Source organism: Naegleria lovaniensis, assembly GCF_003324165.1.
Source record: "Naegleria lovaniensis strain ATCC 30569 chromosome Unknown tig029, whole genome shotgun sequence".
Classification (NCBI taxonomy): Eukaryota; Heterolobosea; class Eutetramitea; order Acrasida; family Naegleriidae; genus Naegleria; species Naegleria lovaniensis.
In genome coordinates this window covers 482306-499089 of record NW_025407851.1, presented here as the reverse complement: position 1 = coordinate 499089, position 16784 = coordinate 482306, and the positions used below count along the sequence as shown (strand labels likewise).

At 37.0% G+C, this 16784-nt stretch overlaps 9 protein-coding genes across 9 annotated transcripts in view; 6 read left to right on the top strand and 3 right to left on the bottom strand.

The window, feature by feature from the left end:
- Positions 1–67: 67 nt before the first annotated feature.
- C9374_007547 (uncharacterized protein) lies at positions 68–1131 on the top strand (the record flags this gene model as incomplete). The annotated part of the gene is made up of 2 exons (XM_044697524.1): positions 68–638; positions 770–1131. The coding sequence occupies 2 exons, from the start codon at positions 68–70 to the stop codon at positions 1129–1131; spliced, it is 933 nt and encodes a 310-aa protein (XP_044546670.1).
- Positions 1132–1560: 429 nt separating this feature from the next.
- On the top strand, positions 1561–3689 carry C9374_007546 (uncharacterized protein; the record flags this gene model as incomplete). The annotated part of the gene is made up of 6 exons (XM_044697523.1): positions 1561–1774; positions 1867–1940; positions 1994–2288; positions 2380–2441; positions 2573–2897; positions 3019–3689. The coding sequence occupies 6 exons, from the start codon at positions 1561–1563 to the stop codon at positions 3687–3689; spliced, it is 1641 nt and encodes a 546-aa protein (XP_044546669.1).
- Positions 3690–4361: 672 nt separating this feature from the next.
- On the bottom strand, positions 4362–4964 carry C9374_007545 (uncharacterized protein; the record flags this gene model as incomplete). The annotated part of the gene is made up of 2 exons (XM_044697522.1): positions 4362–4507; positions 4559–4964. The coding sequence occupies 2 exons, from the start codon at positions 4962–4964 to the stop codon at positions 4362–4364; spliced, it is 552 nt and encodes a 183-aa protein (XP_044546668.1).
- Positions 4965–5503: 539 nt separating this feature from the next.
- Positions 5504–6169, top strand: C9374_007544 (uncharacterized protein; the record flags this gene model as incomplete). Its single annotated transcript, XM_044697521.1, has 1 exon — positions 5504–6169. The coding sequence occupies one exon, from the start codon at positions 5504–5506 to the stop codon at positions 6167–6169; it is 666 nt and encodes a 221-aa protein (XP_044546667.1).
- A 198-nt stretch (positions 6170–6367) lies between these two features.
- On the bottom strand, positions 6368–7292 carry C9374_007543 (uncharacterized protein; the record flags this gene model as incomplete). The annotated part of the gene is made up of 2 exons (XM_044697520.1): positions 6368–6648; positions 6827–7292. 2 exons carry the CDS (start codon positions 7290–7292, stop codon positions 6368–6370), a joined length of 747 nt encoding a protein of 248 aa, XP_044546666.1.
- Positions 7293–7778: 486 nt separating this feature from the next.
- Positions 7779–10800, top strand: C9374_007542 (uncharacterized protein; the record flags this gene model as incomplete). Its single annotated transcript, XM_044697519.1, has 2 exons — positions 7779–9519; positions 9581–10800. 2 exons carry the CDS (start codon positions 7779–7781, stop codon positions 10798–10800), a joined length of 2961 nt encoding a protein of 986 aa, XP_044546665.1.
- A 215-nt stretch (positions 10801–11015) lies between these two features.
- Positions 11016–11714, top strand: C9374_007541 (uncharacterized protein; the record flags this gene model as incomplete). The annotated part of the gene is made up of 1 exon (XM_044697518.1): positions 11016–11714. The coding sequence occupies one exon, from the start codon at positions 11016–11018 to the stop codon at positions 11712–11714; it is 699 nt and encodes a 232-aa protein (XP_044546664.1).
- Positions 11715–11931: 217 nt separating this feature from the next.
- C9374_007540 (uncharacterized protein) lies at positions 11932–12843 on the bottom strand (the record flags this gene model as incomplete). Its single annotated transcript, XM_044697517.1, has 2 exons — positions 11932–12398; positions 12657–12843. 2 exons carry the CDS (start codon positions 12841–12843, stop codon positions 11932–11934), a joined length of 654 nt encoding a protein of 217 aa, XP_044546663.1.
- Positions 12844–14875: 2032 nt separating this feature from the next.
- The window catches only part of C9374_007539 (uncharacterized protein), a gene marked incomplete at both ends in the record, with an annotated part of 1961 nt that continues 52 nt past the window's right edge, over positions 14876–16784 (top strand). The window contains 2 exons of the mRNA XM_044697515.1: positions 14876–15851; positions 15902–16784. The exon at positions 15902–16784 is cut by the window's right edge and continues 52 nt beyond it. Of these exons, the coding sequence (XP_044546662.1) occupies positions 14876–15851; positions 15902–16784 (1859 nt within the window). The remainder of the gene's footprint in view (positions 15852–15901) is intronic.

Here is a 16784-nt window from a genome sequence, read left to right as displayed (position 1 = left end):
AACATTTCATGCAACACTCCCGTTTCAAACAAAAAAAAGACACTACACACGTATTTGAATATTCACCATGCCATCTATTACTGCCATCATGAAAGCCCAAATTATTGAAAACTATTGTGAAGAACCGGATTTTATTCTTCGGAATGATTTGACCCTTCCCGAACCGAATGAAAATGAAGTTTTGGTTAAATTGAAAGCCTCTTCAGTGAATCCTGTCGATTACAAATTACGAAAAGGAGCCATGAAAATGTTATACAGTCTTGAATTTCCATGTGTTTTAGGAAAAGACGGGAGTGGCATTGTTGAAAAGATTGGGAAAAATGTCACACGATTTAAGGTTGGCGATGAAGTGACAGGACGTTTGTCTGGCAAGAGAACAGGAACCTATGCTGAATATACTTGTTTTGAACAAGACGAAATTGTATTGAAACCAATCGAGTTAACTTTTCAACAAGCTTGTGCGTTTCCATTGGTGGGATGTACGGTTTTGGAAATGTTTCGAAAACATCCTTCTCTTGGACAAGTCATTGATCGAGAGGGGAAATTGGCATTCGAGTCTGGAAAAATTTCAGATCCTGTTCCAGAAAGTGATGAAAACAAGAAGGAGATTCGAATGTTAATTATTGGAGCTTCAGGAGGTATGTGTGTCATGACGTTTTATGATGGATACGAATGGGTTTTACATGTCTCAACCTGGTTATGAAATAATTTCTTGAATTATTGAACACATCCAAAATAATTTATTATGGATTTGTAATGTCATGAATAGGAGTTGGCTCAATGGCAGTCCTGATTGCAAAATCCTTCTTGCAACGTTATTTCAACATCAAAGTGTATGCAGTGTGTTCTGAGAGAAATGCTGAATTTGTGAAATCGTTGGGAGCAGATGGAATTATTGATTACTCAAAAACATCCTCTAAATATGGCCAGAATTTGATCCATGAGGACTCTTCAGAATTACCAAGTATTTGTCAACTTCTCAAATCGACCTATAAGGATATAAGTTATGTGGATTTTGTTTTCGATTGTGTTGGAGGTTATTATTATTACGATGATGTTTGTAGACATTTGACATGCAAAGATGCCGATCCATTCACTGTGTACACAACCATTTCTCCTCCAACAACGTAACCAGAACTCAACTTGTCCAACATTTTTAAAGTTGGAGCATTTGTGACCATGAACAAGTTGAAATCCTTTTCGTCAAATTATCCAAGATTTTATTTAAGTAATGTGTTGGGTAAGAATGTTGTGGATTTGAATTTACTGATTCGACATGTGATTTTGGAAAATAGAATGTTTGAAAAGATACCTTTGACTCTTTTCAGTTTGGATCAGTTAAGACAAGCTCATTTACAAATCGAATCTCAACGAACTGTTGGAAAAATTGTCATTGACATTCAATAATAATCGCATTGACACGTACCACAACAAACATTTAGATATTGAATCATTTTGAAATTTACAATAACCTCTTCAACATTAGTTTTTCGAAATCTTGACATCTGAACTTTCACACCACCATGAGCCTATATCATGTTTTACAAAAAGCAAAAAAAAATGTGGCACCCTTCCAACAACACTTCCTTGACACGTCGTTTTTGTTTCTGGACAGCCGATGAGCTTCTCCGAGCGTATCGATCCAAAACACTTTCTCCAAAAGTAGTCGTTCAGGATATTCTTGAAAGAATTCAACAAGTGAATGACAAGGTGAATGCCTATTGTTTTGTAGAGGAGAAGGAAAAATTATTAAAGCAAGCTGAGGAGTCGGAAGGTAGTGTTATTGTGATGAATTTCTTGTCATGATGATGAACCATATCACTTGTCAAAAATTTGATGAAAAATATTATTTAATTCTGAAAACAGAGAGATATTTGAATGGAAATCCATTACCATTGGATGGAATTCCAGTGAGTGTTAAAGATTTACTTACTGTCAAGGTTCGTATCTTTTCATATTTTCACAACATTATATTTTCAATTTTTTTATAAAGGGCTGGAAAACTTGTTTCGGTTCCAAAGCTTATACCACTCAACGACTTGAATTATCTGGAAATAACGAACAAGCATTGATCGATCAAGTCGATTCTCCAAGTGTGGAACATGCCAGAAAAGCAGGATGTATTTTCATTGGAAAAGTGACAAGTCCAGAATTTGGATGGGAAGGAGTAACCTTGTCACCCATGACAGGAATTACTCGAAATCCATTCGATTTTAATTTATCGAGTGGAGGAAGTTCTGGAGGAAGCTCAGCTGCGTTGGGATTGGGAATGGCACCATTATCGATTGGTAAGTGATCTAATTTGAAAAACAAAAAGAAATTTTTGTGAAAAATATTATTTGAAAAATTTTATTGTCGAAAATGAATGATCAATAACAGGTTCGGATGCTGCTGGTAGTGTAAGAATTCCAGCTTCGATGTGCATGGTTTCATCCATTAAGGTAAGTTCATTTCTTTTTTTCTCGATCGAACATTAATTCTGAAACATGTTTATAATTTTTTTTTAAATATTTACTCAAACCTTAATCATTTCAAAATGATTTTTAATGATTGACGTCAATCATTATAATAGCCAACAGTTTCCATGGTTCCTCACGCTCCTGCTTCTCCATTCGGAACGATGGCCAACATTGGACCCATGGCCATGACCATCAAAGACGTTGCTCTCTTTCTCGATATAATTGCTCAACCTCATCCATGGGATCCGCTTTCAATTCATCCTTCTTCATATGGTGGAAATGAGAATTCTCAAAAAAATGTGAACGATTTGTACGATTCACCTCCAAGAAAATACAGTGATGATTTGGAAGGATCTATTCGTGGTTTGAGAATTGGAATGAATTTTTCTCTTTCTTCATATTGTGATCCAGATATTGAGAAGGCCGTTCGACAAGCAGGTAAGTAATTTTTTCCAAGATTATTCCATTCTTAATAGTATTATTCCTGCCCTATGTTGAATCAAATAATACTACCAAAATATAATTTTGAATCCAATACTTTTTTATGAAATGATGTTAGCCAAAGTATTCGAACAATTAGGAGCCATTGTTGAGGAAGTTCCAGAGCTACCTTTCCAAAAAGATTCTGAAAATCTTGACATTTTTGGATCCTTTAAAGTATTGTGGTGTACGGGAGGAGCCACCGTTCTCAACAAACGAATTCAACCAGAATATCAACATCTAGTTGATGAAAATTTACAACAAGTTGCTTCACGTGGACGTTCCTACACTGCTTACGATTTGAATAGTGCTGAAATGACTCGAACGACCATGACAGCTCTCATGAATCAACAATTTTTCACAAAATATGACATTTTACTCACTCCCACACTTCCCATTACTGCCATTGATGCAGAATTGGAAACTTGTCGTGATGAAAAAATTGTTGAACAATTATGTGGATTTCATTTGGAAACAAGTGACAAGAATCATCATTCTGTACCAAAACCTCCATGTCAATCTCCATATTTTGAAAAGGAATTTGATATGCGTCGTTGGTGGATGTTTTGTCAATACACATATCCAATGAATATGATGAAATTACCAGCTGCTTCCGTTCCGTGTGGAAAGTTTATGGGTCTACATGTTGTGGGCCCACAGTATGCAGAACGTTTGGTGTTGAAGGTCGCTCATGCATTCCAGTGTCATACGGATTTTGTTCCTGACTTGTCAAAGAATTGTTGTGAGTGATTTGACGAGATTTTTCATCATTCCAAATTTGTGAATTTTCGAATGTTGCAATAAATCTCACGATTTTGGAATTCAACAATACCATTCTTTCTAGCCCTAGTAAATTGTTCTCGTGAATCGTGTAAATCATTTTGGAATTCAACAATACAGTGGACAATTCAACAATACAATTCTCTAACCCTAGCAAATTGTTCTCGTGAATAGTTGTACAGTAAATCAACAAGACACAATTACTGAAGAAAACAATGCTTGGTTTGACAATTTTGGCTCAGGTGTTTAAGAACCTTCTTGTCCATCTTTACAACTTTTTGCAGTAGCTCAATATTTCGAGAGGTATTTCTCTTCGAAAGGTTCATGTTCACACACTCTTCAAAAACCAGAGAAATATTGACGTTATTCTTTGCGCTTGTTTCGATTATGGCACAATGTTCAATTTGATACTTGTTAATGAATCCAAATATAATATTCTCAATTTCATTGATATCGTAAACAATGTCTGTAAATGCTTCATGAACCAAATCAATCTTATTCATTGCGAAAATAAAGGTACAATTCTGTGGATCAGCATTCAATTCGAATATAGGTTGAAGAATATTGTCAAGATTCTTGGCATTCAACTTGTTATTCACAGCACAAACCAAAATAAAAGATTTTGCGTGTCGTATACATGAATCAGTCCATGCAACATCCTCCAATATCTCCAACATTGCCGTCAACGCAAACATGTTTCAAATAACTCTCAATGATCATGGGATCAAAACACGATTGAAAAACTCCCCTCACGAATAAATTGATAATACTTGATTTTCCCACTCCCGCTGTGTATAATCAATGTCATATTCTGATCTTGTCAAATACAAGACACCTACCATCACCCAAGATCACTACTTGCTCTTGTTGAATAATCTTATTCATTGTTGGTAGTTCATTTAACTTTCTATAGGCATGTACAAACAAGTTCACACATCGCTTCATACACTTTTTCTTAATCATTTCCTGTTTTAATATTTTCAAGGAATCCACGAATGGTTTCTTTTTCGCACCATCGCTACAATATCGTTCCATCATGACGTTCCACCAAAATTCATTCAAAAATTCCATCACCCTTTCGGATTTCATCACTACTGAATTTAATGACATGATCGTACAAGCCACAGAAATTTCATTGAAAATAATGTTTGAATTCCTGGTTTTGATCCAATGAAAACGTTCATGAGGAAGTAAATATTTCAAAATGGCAATGACTAACTCATCGGGAAGTAAGAGAAAATTCATTTTTTTCGTTAAACAAGTTGAAAAAAAACAGCCTGTCCAATCCTAGAACCTAGTATTCAACAAATCGTCCAAGTTATTCGAAAACACGACCATGCTGAAAAGAATGAGGTCAACAACCTGCTCTGATTCATGCTGTTTAGCAAAAAACAAAAAATTTTGTCCCCACCGAGGATCGAACTCGGGACCTCTCGCGTGTGAGGCGAGCGATCTAACCACTGATCTATGAAGACGTTCTTGTAATTATCGTAAGACGGCTGTCACCAGGGTAAAAGATTATGCTAACCAGTTTGTTACTTCTGAGAGGCTTTAACAAACAATCCACTTTAAAAGTTAAGCCTTTGTCGCAAAAACATGAAATCCCGATAGTACATGCGCATATCAGTTCACCCTGAGGACATTGTTAGTCCTTGCTTGGCCTCTTTTTAAACACAGTCCAAAGTATGTTTTTCAATTCCAACACAACAAAAAAAATCTTGCTGTCTTAAATCATTGATCACACCCAAACAATTTGCACACTCTTTCAATCGCACACACACATCATGCCAATTGAATTATACTCTCTCGCTACTCCTAATGGCCAAAAAATTGCCATCGCACTCGAAGAATTAAATCTTCCCTATCAAGCTCATACCATTGATATCCGAAAAGGAGAACAATTCAGTCCCGAATTTTTGAAAATCTCTCCTAATAATAAGATTCCAGCCATTGTAGATACGGATCAGTCAAATTTGACTTTATTTGAATCGGGAGCAATTTTACAATATTTAGCTGAAAAGGCTCAACAATTAGGAAATGATGTTGTGCTCATTCCTCCACATGGTAGTGCTGCTTATTGGCAATGTTTACAATGGTTGACTTGGCAAGTTGCTGGACTCGGTCCCATGATGGGTCAATTGGGTTTCTTTTGGAAATATTCCAAAGAGGATGTTCCAGTTGGAAAGGAACGATATTTGACTGAAACCAAACGTTTGTGGGGAGTATTGGAAAAACATTTGGCTGATGGCTCGAAACAGTACGTGTTGGGAGATCAGTATTCAATTGCAGACATTGCCATCTTTCCTTGGATTCGTTTGTTGAATACATTCCCAGAGCCAGTATTGCAAGCCATCCCAATCGATTCCTATCCCAATATTAAGGCATATATTGACAGAATTGAACAAAGACCTGCTGTGCAACGAGGACTTAAGGTGACACCTTTTGTGTAGAGATTGTGATAGGTTCGAAAATGGACAGATTTATAGACCTTAACGACATTTGTCAAACAGTCAAACCAATGGCCAATTGTAAAAATCATCATGTAAAAACCAGACTCACATAAATGATTTATGATTATAATGACTACAGTTATTAATTAATGATTACATGTTAGTTGAGGAAATCACAAGAACTTCTTTTGAGCCCATCTATTGCATGACAGCAGTTGGAACAGGTTTTGAGACACGAATCAACTTTAACACAATTCTCTCAGTAGAGGTGGAAGAATAGATCCACATGGTTTGAGTAGCAGAAAATGCAGATGGAGCAGGAATGAAGCTCAAAACTAATTCCAATCCGAGTGGAATGAGTTTTGTTCTATTGAACTCTGTCAAGTATTGTTGTATCTTTGGTCTCACCACACGGTTCATATTTGACAACAAGTATCTTGACTTTTTGTAAAGAGGAATGTACATGATAAAGAGTATTCCTATTCATCAGGTGGTAATCCAACAATAATTTTCAAATGCCATTCATCGTCGGATCACATCATGTTGAGATACCATTTCATCGTTCATTTTCATGGATCATCATCATGGAATCATCAAGACCAGAAATTAACAATATGAATCCATAATTTGTTGAAACAATTAAATTCCAAAACTTACCCACTGCCAATCCCATCGTTAAAACCGTCAAAATCATGATCACTGTAAACGAGACCCAAAATCCGATATCATATTTTGAAGCTCCCGTATAATGTTCTCTCAACATTCCATTCAAATTAGAGACTACTTGTTCCATCTCAGCAACCAACGCTCCCGAATTTTGAACACCATACAAACTCAACGTATGGGAGAGTTGTGTTGGTAAGGCAAAACCAGAATTACCATCCAAATAGAGGCTTTCCGAGAGTGTTTCCACGAGTGGACCATTAGCGAATTGAACCACAGAGAGAGGAGTGTTAGCCGCTGAGGTAGTAATGATCATCATGGGTTGTTGGACTTGTTGAGAAACAATGACTGTTTGTTGTTGTTGATAGCCAGTAGTTGTCATCATCACGGGTTGTTGTGGTTGTTGTGGATAGCCAGTAGTAGTTCCATACGAGGTTGGAGGAGTATTTGGAAGAGTCATCCTGAGAAATTGATTTTGAAATTTTTTTTTGCTTTTCGGAGTTTGTTGAATTTTCTTCTCAGTCGACAAATGGCACACCTTCTAATTTCATTCCACAAACCAAATGGAATTTCATAAGGGCAGTTGTTGTTGGGAGTGTAAGATTCAAAGATCGTTGGCGTGGTTGTTGTTTCTTGCTCAATCCTTAACCTGTAGACACCTTTATCACACTCATTGATTTCGAATATCCTTACTTTCCTTTTTTTGATCGTCCGATTGATGATTTGCGCTCATTACTATTCAAGCGAATGCAGACCTGTGAATGACAAACAAAAAATGTTGACGGCAACAATGCTTCTCTCCAGAAACTTGTTGTTGTTGGCAGATAACAACACCCTTCCTAGAAACTGTGCACAACTGACATTTGGCAGGAGGAAAACAACCATGAGTTTTGAAGGCAATTCCCGATCCATTATTTCAAAATTCTTTCATGGTAACAACAACACAATGATGACTCTCTCACTATTATCCAATAGCCTTTGTACTTTCTTGCTCATCCTTCTCATCTTCTTTACATCATTAACGACACTTGTCAATTCGCATCCTCTAACTTCCCTCTCACCGAACCATAGAACCACATCCTCTCTTTTAAATTTACCAGTCCGAGTCCTTTCTCTTCAAGAATTACAACCTTCACATGTCATTGTTGGAGCTTTTAATTATTATTCATTGTTTGTGTGGAAAAAATTAAAAATTGAATCATTTCCACAATTATTTGAAACAGTCATGACAAATTCTAATTGGACAACTAGATATTTCAATCAAAATATGAACCACTCAACAAATTCTAATAGTAACAATTTTCCCAACTTTAAATCTCCTCACAGGCCTTTCAAAATCATTTGTCCACAAAATTATCCATGTCAAAATTTATGGCAATTGACATGGACTCATTCCGTCTCTAATCCCACTTCTAATTTTGCCTTAGAACATCGATATAGTTTATTTTCAGATTGTCGATATGGATCTCTTTTAGAATATGGCGATGCTTTTTTAATGACTCCTTTTGATTTCGCAATGATTGTAAGAGTGAATTTACAAGTGACACAAAAAGGACTTTTTTCGTCTCGACAACGACCATTGCAAGTTCCTTTTGAATGGTACAACCCATTGGTCCAGTTGCAAATTGCAAATTCTTCAATTTTGTCCATGTATAATCCGAGTGATTTTATTGCCATTCCAATCATTCCTTCAAAATTTATAGTGTTGGATCAAGGTGCAAGTGGCATGACATTTGACAGTACTCGAACTTGTGAGGAATCTTTCAAGGATGGAAGTTACTCTACATCATGTACTTTTTTACAATTAGCCATGAAACACACACGTGTAAGATCCATGAGCTCGTGCTCTGAAAGCACTTTCCATGACATGTATGTTTGGGATGGACTTCATGGATTGTTAAATTTTTCACAACACGATATTGAACTCGTTCAAAAATTGTTAAACTTCCAAGTTCAAGTGGATGATTCACTCATTCGAGAAGCATGGAGTAGTTTGGATTCAGATCGAGCAAAATCTCTCGAAACTCTCTCTCATTCAACCATTTCAAATTTGTTATGGAATTCAACGTGTCATTACTGTTCAACCACTCTGTGCGTGTCAGAAAATATTGAACGAACCGATTACTTTGTCATTGTCTATTCGATTTTTATGTGTGGATATTATTTATTGTTTTTTGGATTTAGAATGTATCGATTACCTTCCATGAAGAGAAGATTGTTGCTGCCATTTGTCACTCCATTTGCATTGTTACTTTTTCAAACAAGTTGGTCATCAGTAGTGAGAAATGCCTGTGGATCTGTCATGCTTCCCATCTCCATCTTGATTGTTGGATTTATTTTTACACTCCATGTTGTCATTGTATTGAGAAATTTGTATTTGAAAATCTTGTACAAATTTTTAAGACAAGAGAATTCCAAAAATCTTTCCCAGACCAAGGAAAAGCATTACAAATTTTACAAAATTCTAGCGTCAGAACGAATGGGTTGGTTCATGTGTACAGCCATTCCATTAAGTGTCATGTTGGTCTTTTCCATTCCATCGACGGTTGTGAGCTCGGTGTTGTTTACAGAATTAGTGTTAGCCAATCGAATCATGTTTGCAACCATTGCTTTGTTTGGATGTGTCTTGGCATTATTATATTTGGTCATTGATATTTTGATCTGTAGAAAGAAAGTTTTCAAAAAGGGTAAGTTGGTCATTGAATTTTTTTTAAGTGAAATTGACATTTGGCATGAACACTTCAAAAGGAATTCGATGGTTTTTCTTCTTCGATGATCCCCTCTACATTCGTATCGACCTTCTCTCTCTTCAACTCCTCATGATTCTCCTCATCATTTATCTCATTTTATTACCTCTCAATGCTCCCTTCTATCCTGTGAGTGACAATTTTGCAACGAATGCCTTTTTAAGAATGTTGATTTGTATCTTTTTAATGATGAGTTCGGGTGGATTTACCATGACCATTGAACTTGTTAATTTAATACTTGCGAAAAAAACAGATGCCTTTATTATTGATTCTGTCAAATCATTGGAATATTTACTTTTGAAATATTCATGTTTTGAAGAATTATTGAAAGATTATTGTACTGGAGAGTTGACATTGGAACATTTATTATTTTTTAAGGAATTGAGTGAAATCAAAACTTTGACAAGTTCTAAAATTTCTCAATCCATGTTCGAACGTCTGGAACGAGTGTTTATTGAAAAGTATGCAATTTTTCAAGTGGATCTTCCAAAAAAGACCATTTCACAATTCTACAAAATGAAGGAAAAGATGAAGCAAGTTGTTGTTGCAAGTCAGAGTGGAGGAAGTGGCAATTCGAATGAAGAGAGTCCAACCACGACCGTAGCAGCAACAGCAAGTATTCAAAAACCACTTCATTTTCCTTCATTTTCATTAATTTCAAGTGGTCAACCACTTTTCATTCAATCCGAAGAAATTCCAAAAAACAATCATTCAACAAGTACTTCTCCAACAATAGCCACGACAATAATCGACGTAAATAATCCTGTTCAGAACAACACACTCTCTGAATATGCTTCTTCACCTAATTCTCCAATTCCTCAATTACCAAATAAGGAAGATTTAAAATTTCATTCTCTAAATCAACACAAACATCAACAACCACACACCGAATGGATCCTTTCTCATCAACTCAACACGCAACACAAATCTTCCAACAAATTGGAACAAAGCATGACCATTTTGTTTGAACAATTATTTATCGATGTTGTGTTTAATATTCGAGAAATATTTTCGAGATTTAAAACCACAAAAGAATTTAGAGATTGGGTTGAGAAAATGTCAAGAGAGGGTAATTTTCAATTTAATCAGCCGGTAGTGGTGGAACAGGAAGTGTCGAATTCTACTACACCGAGAGCAAGTGGAGCTGTCACTAATCAAAAGAGTCACATCAAAATTGCAAGTCTTACCACTGTGGTCGAATTTACAAGTTCAAGACAATGAACGTTCAGTGATCTCTCTCCATAATCTCTCGTTTTTTAAGAAACTGAAACACCAATTAGGAAAAATCAAAGGACCAACTGTCAACTTTAAAAAAAAATACCTCTCTGTTGGCATTTGACAGGAGCAAGTTTTCATTCTTTCACTCGGACAAGTGTTAACGAATCGATCCATTCCAACAACAACTCCACACTAGATTGACAATTTCATTGAACACAATGTGTGAATTCATTTCTGATACTAAACTTTTTATTGATCCAACTTATCGTTATTCCTATCTGTCAAAATTCATTAAATTTGGAAAAGAGGATTTGACACTTGTCAAAGAGTTTGGTCAAATGGTGTTGAATCCACTCATTCCGCGTTTGATCGAGGACATTGAAAACAAAATGTCAAATTATGACGTGACGAGAGAGTTATGGAGAGGAAATGTTGAATCAATTGTGGACACAGATAAAGTCAGTAATCAAAAAAGCGAGAACAATGAATTTATCTTTAAAAAGGAAATTCAAATCATGTACCTCAAAAAATTATTCATGATTGACCAAGAACTCTCTTCGAATGGCTCCTCTTCCAAAGATCAAGTCGATCCCTCTGTCATTAACTATATTAAGGAATTGGATGAATTTTGCCAATTACATTTTGAATGTAAACAAGTGCCACTTGTCCATTTGAGTGCCTACTTTGGAGTATTATCTGATTTAATTATGGAAGAAGTATTTGAATCACAAATGGCTGAAGCTTTGAAAAAGAAGACCTGGATGGCCATTAACAAATTGTTGTGGATTCAAAACGATTCATTTACTAAAGCTCATGTGGATGATGCAATGAGACATTTGACATCATCATCTTCGAGCTGCTGTCTAGTAACTGGAGCTGTTGGAACTTCATGCTTGTCGAAAAACATGAATAAATAACGACCTGTGTAAAGAGATGCATGTTTATTTAATGTTTGGTATTTGCATTCAATTCGTGCTCCACAAAAATTTTGTAAATTCAAAAGGACAAGCTCAACAATGAATGAACTTCCAATCGAATGGTCTTTCATAGTGTTGTTGTTCACATGTGAGTGGTAAATCTCGTGTTTATTGTCAATACTAGTATTACATGGAAAATCAAATTCGAAAACACATTTTACAACACCAAACACTTCTTTGGCAAGTTAATATTAATATTAATCTTCTTCTTTCCACTAGAATCCTTCTTCTTCTTTTCATTCTTCTTTCCTTCCTTTTCATCATCCTTTTCATCAGCATCATCATCATCTCCTCCTCCATTCTCAAATTTATCGACCAATCGAACCAAACTTGTGAAAATTTCTTCCACATTGATCGATTCTTTAGCAGAAGCTTCCAAGAATTTACAATGATCTCCAAATTTCTCAGCCATGGATTTACCTTCTTCTTTGGAAACGGCACGTTCTTCTTCCAAGTCACACTTGTTACCGACGAGAACAATTGGAACTTCATCGGCGTCTTTGGAACGTAATAATTGTTCGTGAATGGTGAGTAAATCTTCGAAGGAAGAAGGGTCAGTGATGGAATAGACGAGAATGAAGGCTTGACCAGTTCTCATGTATTGATCTCTCATGGCAGAGTATTCTATTGTTGTTGTTGGGAAATGTATATATATGGGAATGACATGTGTCATCATCATCATTGTGAAAGAATAATAACAACAATAGGATGATGAGAATGTGAGAGGAATGTGTGAATCAGTGTAACCGCACCGGTCGACCAAAACAAATACCGTTTATAACATGTTGTAATGACACACATGTCATTACACCAAAAACCGTTTTTTAAAAAATAATATTCAACATATATCATCATTATGAACAACACACAATTTTCACATACCTTCTTGTCCAGCAGTATCCAAAATATCCAACATACATGCCTTTCCATCGACTTCAATTTGTTTACGATAAGAATCTTCAATGGTTGGATCATATTTCTCAACAAAGTTTCCTTGAATGAATTGAATGGTCAAGGCGCTTTTACCGACACCACCGCTGCCCAAGACGACGAATTTATATTCAGCCATTATTGTTGTTGTTGAAGGGAGTGAGGGGAATGAGAACTTTCAACGTAGTTGTTATTTTTTTTTTGATGGATGATTTTTGACAGTCTTTGGGTTGGACATTTTGCAAGAGAAATTTGTATTAGAGAACATTGAATTTCGTTCAAATCAGTTCGTGTGTTGGGATTGATGAACTTTGAATAGGATGGTGTTGATTGGAAACAAGTACAGAAGAACAATGTTGTATATGAGTCCAGGTTGAATAAAGAAATGATTGTTTAGTTTTGTTTAAGCAAATGCCAATTGCCAATGAATACTTTCAACAACCAGCGAAGAAAAAACTTTTTTGATCTGTTCAAGCCAACCATTTATCCATGTTGGCAACTTTTGAGTTTCAGAACGGGTGTGTGTTAATGTAGACAGGTCATTTGGAGAGGAGGCACACAAGTCAGCACAATGGGCAGAGCTTTGCATGTGGAATACATTTGATTGGGGAATGTATTGCTAACATTGACCATGGATCCACAGAACCACTCGTGAAAACTGTGTTAGTCGTGTCAATATTCTTAGCTCCATACATGTTGTTTGTAAAAGCAATGTCTGGCTTCATTCCATTAATTCCTAAAATTTCGGAACATTGTTGAAGGAAATATTGTAAGGAAAATCTTGGTTGAGAATGGTTGCTTGTCATCAACTTGATACTATCCAAATTCAACACATGTCTGGTCGGTCAAGCACGTCCTGCAGCGTTCAGATTTTTAGGGAACGGTTGCAGGAAGAAAAAAATTTTGATGAGAGTGGGATTTGAACCCACGCCCTTGCGGAACACGGTATTAATTATACCTTAACGTGTCGTCTTAGACCGCTCGACCATCTCACCGTACGATATTTTGAATTGGATTTCGTTTATGACACATAGTTGACGGCGTGCCCGTTTTGATCTACGGCTGAGTCAACCTGTGTTGGATCTGCAATTAAAATCTCAAATGAACACTGTAGATGTCTTGACAAAAGAAAAGGAAAAGCTCTCAAAAGAAGTGAATGAAGCCAATGAACATTTTTTGGTCTTTTGTGACAACCCACCTCGTTCTTTCACACACAGTATCAATTAGACAAGTCAATGAAAAAGACAAGACCTTATTTCAGTCCCTTAGTTTTAACCACAACATGCTCCTTTGAGGACCCCAACGAATCAACGCGTTAAAGTTCTAGACGCGTTGACACTTTTCTGTGACGCTCCTACTATTAAAATGACTCTCCTTCTTTTAAGGATTGAATAAAATCCTGATGCATGATTCAAAACAACACCAAAAGAAAACATGTCCCATGTCATTTGATGAATTTGTTGTGAAAAGATCCGTTTTCGACGCTGACAGTCAACAACAAACAGCATTTCGCAAAAAAAGAACACTACTTTTGCATCTTGGTGTTGCTCTGGTTCAAACTGACACTCTCACGAATCATTATCTTCATTCGGCGTTGTTGTTGTCGTCCATTGTGAGAGTTGTTTCCTTGCTATTATTCAACAAACACACTCTCACACAACATTCTCATCATCATTACCTCAGCGGAGAAGCGAATTCTTCCAGAGAATCTGAACAACTCAATCAAAGGCTTTTTGAGTTTTCAATCTCTCCATCACCATCCTCTGCTCTGGGATTTTTGTTTCATATCTCTCTCTATCATCAGAGCCATCCAACAACAACAATTTTGATCCGAGCTCGCTCTTCCATCAACAGCTTTTGAAGACATCATCGTCCATTCTCTCTCTCGTGAGTATACTCTCGACCACTACTGATTCATCTACTATTACCACTTGATTCATTGGTTTCCAATAACAATTGCAACAACTACGAAAGAATCAATCTGGCACCATCATCACCTACTCTACCCTCCTATCATTCAAGTGAATTCTCTCTCTTTCACTCCCATTATTTTCTCTAAATATCCTTTCCGTATTATAAAACGCTGTGTACAGCTCTCCTTTCTCCATCCATAACTTTCATCTTAATAACATTATTGATTCTCATCATCATCATCATCTCATATCAACAAAATGTCTTCATTACCTCCTCCAACAACAACAACAACAGCAAGCTCCTCAGCTTCCAAGCTTCCTCCGTTTGACATTTCTCGGCTTGTAACTCAAGCCATCCTTCCTCAATCCACTTCAACCTATGAGGAGATTCGTTTGGTGCCGAATCCAACCATCACCTCCATCGAATCATCATCATTACCTTCCGAATCGCACCACACGATGGATCCCAACAATGAAGAGATTATCATTGTAGAAGAAACCACCACGACCAATGTCGATAATACCATTGTGGCCACTATTGCTTCCAATGAATCGGTCAATGGACCATGTTCAGTCCTCGTTGGAGATGTTGCTGTCGTGGACGATGACGATGAATTATTATTTAGTGGAAGTCAGAACAACAACCATGATGAGGATCATCAGCAACAAGACATACTCTCAGAGAATACTGGCATGGCCAATTTAACAGATTCGTCCAATGCTGACCATAATTATTCGAGTTCAGCACTTTCTGTTTCAACTTCTCCAGCTGCTTCAGGCACCTTGTCAGCAGCATCGGCTCAATCCTCGAACCACACTCCTCGTTTGACACCACGAACTGTAGATACAGAGCTAGAGAGTATCTCGACCATGACGACCGTGAAAACGACAAGCACCACTAAGAAGGTTGTCAAACGTCATTCATCTCTTAGTGCACAAACGATGGACAAGGCAATGGATCAAGCAGTCTCTACTGCTCAGCAACAACAACAAACAAGTTCTAGCAGCACTTCCACTCCTCAAAAGCAATCACAAGAGGAAGAATATACCACTCTTCAATCCACAACACCTAAAAAGAAGCAAAAGAACAAGGGAACTCCAGGAAGTAGCTCCAAACAAATTCTTGGAAATTTCTTCAAATCTCTCAAAGGATATTTATCACGAAAGAATAAGAAATCATTGAATCAATCATCTTCCTCAGTGACGAACACAAGCGCTGCACAAAATAGTAGCGGTGGCCTTAATCAATCTTCCTCGTCATCGGTGGTGCAAGCTTCCGCCCAGCGGATCAACAAGTCGGAGTTGCTCCAACCAACGATGCCGTCTACTTTAACCCATCCTTAATTGTCACTCAAGCTCCAAATCCAAAGAATACTTCCACACATTCCATTAGTACAACCACTCAGAGTGAAACAGTCGATGACGCTGAAATTATTCGTACAACTACTACCACAACCACCACTCTGAGAAGAAAGAGTGTGAATGACGAAGCTGCAAGCTCCAGTGACAATAATTTGGAAAAGATTGAAATTGAAACTGAGGAAGAATTGCAAACCACGACCACAACTGTCACCACAAAGAAGAAGAGAAAGAAGCCTCTCGCTCAATCAGGAATCAATGCTGAACTCACTCAACAACAACAACATGCCTCACAAAAATCCTCACACAAGCACATCCCTTCATTCAGCACCACTCCAGGCATCAAATCCCTATTACCTCCTCAACGATCACACATGAAAGGAAAAAAGACTCTTGTTCTCGATCTCGATGAAACTCTTGTGCACTCTGTCTTTGTACATACTGATCAGGCAGATTTTGTCATGCCCATTGAAATGGACGGCCGAGTATATCAATGTTATGTTTTAAAGAGACCAGGCGTCGATGAATTCCTTCGTGAAATGGGCAAATATTTTGAGATTGTCATTTTCACTGCCTCACTCTCACTGTATGCCAATCCATTGCTTGACATTTTGGATAAGCATGGCGTAGTTGAGGGAAGATTATTCCGTGAGCACTGTACCAAGGTCGGTGACACATACATTAAGGATTTATCCAAGTTGGGACGAGATTTGGATCAAACCATTATTGTCGACAATTCTCCAAGTTGTTATGCCTTACATCCTCAAAATGCATTGGCAGCCTCAACTTGGTATGATGACCCCAATGA